Source organism: Haliaeetus leucocephalus, unplaced genomic scaffold, assembly GCF_000737465.1.
Source record: "Haliaeetus leucocephalus isolate CR32 unplaced genomic scaffold, Haliaeetus_leucocephalus-4.0 Scaffold498, whole genome shotgun sequence".
Classification (NCBI taxonomy): domain Eukaryota; kingdom Metazoa; phylum Chordata; class Aves; order Accipitriformes; family Accipitridae; genus Haliaeetus; species Haliaeetus leucocephalus.
This window is the reverse complement of record NW_010972934.1, coordinates 10,008-11,891: the sequence shown is the minus strand read 5'-3', so window position 1 is coordinate 11,891 and position 1,884 is coordinate 10,008. Positions and strand designations below refer to the sequence as shown.

At 60.6% G+C, this 1,884-nt stretch overlaps 1 protein-coding gene across 1 annotated transcript; it reads left to right on the top strand.

Annotated features, from left to right (window-relative positions):
• Nucleotides 1-178: 178 nt before the first annotated feature.
• PPT2 (palmitoyl-protein thioesterase 2) lies at nt 179-1,522 on the top strand. The gene is made up of 4 exons (XM_010575818.1): nt 179-281; nt 994-1,078; nt 1,194-1,248; nt 1,379-1,522. The coding sequence occupies exons 1-4, from the start codon at nt 179-181 to the stop codon at nt 1,520-1,522; spliced, it is 387 nt and encodes a 128-aa protein (XP_010574120.1).
• Nucleotides 1,523-1,884: the final 362 nt, after the last annotated feature.

Genomic DNA, 1,884 nt, shown 5'->3' with positions numbered 1-1,884 from the left:
AATCCCCCTGGCACCCCAACCCCAAAATATTCCTGGGCACCCCAAAACCTGCCATGGGGGGACCCCACCCCCCTAAGACCCCCAAACCACCCCCAGGGGGACAAATCCCCCTGCAGACCCCGGGGAGGGGGTGGCACTGGGGGGGTGACATGGGGGCTGACCTCCCCCTGCCCCGTGGATGCGGGGCCCCCCCCCAGACCCCCACCACCGTGAGCTCTACCTAAACAGCAGCGACTTCCTCGCCCTCCTCAACGACGAGCGGCTGCACCCCAACGCCTCCGGTGAGCCCCTATAGAGGCCCCTACAGACACTCCTGTAGCCTCAGGGGGACCCCTGTATTGGGACCCATGCGGACCCCTGTGGTGACCCCTCTAGCCTCATGCGGGATCCTTATAGTCGCTCCTACAGCCCCACGGACGCCCCTGCATGGAGATCTCTATAGGAACTCCTATAGATAATAGGAGCTCCCATGGAGACTTATCACATTCTTATGGGCACATTTGTGGTTCTCTGTAGATAGCTATATAGGATCATATAGATGTGCCCATACATAATTATATAGTTCCTTATAGATACTCCTACAGGGCCACGTAGATACTTCTATACATGTTTTCATAGATGCTGCGATAGCCCGTGTGAATACGCCATAGGTACCCTTATGGACATGCTTATAGTCTGTGAAGGTGCTCCTGTAGATACCCTTATAGATATTCATGTAACTCCATGTAGGTACCCCTATAGACGACTCTACAGCCACCAGTACACCTTTTCTGTGCAGATACTTGGGCGGTGCAATGCAGGTGCACCTATAGCCAACCCTATAGCTCCCTATAGGTACCCACCTAGCTCCTATCGACGTCCCATAGGGCTGCCACCCTCTGGTTCCCCCCAGGGCCGGCAGTGGGGCCCTATGGCACCTCCAGACCACGCCCCCCACCCCCAGATGCACTATAGGGTGCCGGCAGCCCCTCCTTAACCCCTTGTTAACTCCAGACTGGAAGCGGAACCTGCTGCGGATCCAGAGCCTGGTGCTGATTGGGGGTCCTGACGACGGCGTCATCACACCCTGGCAGTCCAGGTGGGCCGGGACCTTCCCCCCTCCCCCCCCAGGTTGGGTCAGTGGGACCCAGATGCCTGGGTTACCCCCGGACACCTGGGTCCCCCCATTGACCCCCATCTCCCCCCCCCCAAAGCCTTTTTGGTTTCTATGATGCCAATGAGACGGTGCAAGAGATGCGCGCCCAGGCGGTGAGTGAGGGGACACCCCACTTGGGGGGGGCGGGGGTGGACACTGGGGTTCCCTGCCTTGGGGTGGTTGGGGGGCGGCCTGGACGCACGGGGCCCCTGTGACCCTCACATCCCACGTCTCCCCCCCCAGGTTTACCTGCAGGACACATTTGGGCTGAAGACACTGGAGGCACGGGGGGACCTGGGGGGCTGCACCGTGCCGGGTGTGGGGCATACGGCCTGGCACTCCAACCGCTCGGTCTACGAGCACTGCATCCGCCCCTGGCTCACGTAGCTGGGGGGGCCGGGGGGGCTGTGGGTCTGCATAGGGGTCAGGTTAGGGCTACAGCAGCACGTAGAGGGATTGTAGGGTTGGGTGTGGGTCTGGGGTGGGGCCCTGGGGGAGGCATGGGGCTATAAGGTCCTATAGGGGGGTCTGTGGGGCTCTATAAGGGGCTGGGATGAGGTTACGGGGGTCTATGGAGCTCTGTAGAGGTCTGGGGTGGGATTAAGGAGCCATAAAGAGGGGGCTGCATAGGGACTCTATTGGGGTGTGTGAGGGGCCCCAGGTCCATATAGGGAGGGCTATAGGACCCCATAGGGGGCCTATAGGGCAGTAGTAGGCTCTGGTGTGGGGCTCTGGGGCTCTATAGGGAT

Bases quoted from the DNA above. Each gene is read 5' to 3' on its own strand.
- PPT2 (XM_010575818.1), top strand. From the start codon at position 179: ATGCGGGGCCCCCCCCCAGACCCCCACCACCGTGAGCTCTACCTAAAC. The intron at 282-993 runs GTGAGCCCCTAT...TGTTAACTCCAG, and splicing joins GCTGCACCCCAACGCCTCCG to ACTGGAAGCGGAACCTGCTG. The intron at 1,079-1,193 runs GTGGGCCGGGAC...CCCCCCCCAAAG, and splicing joins ATCACACCCTGGCAGTCCAG to CCTTTTTGGTTTCTATGATG.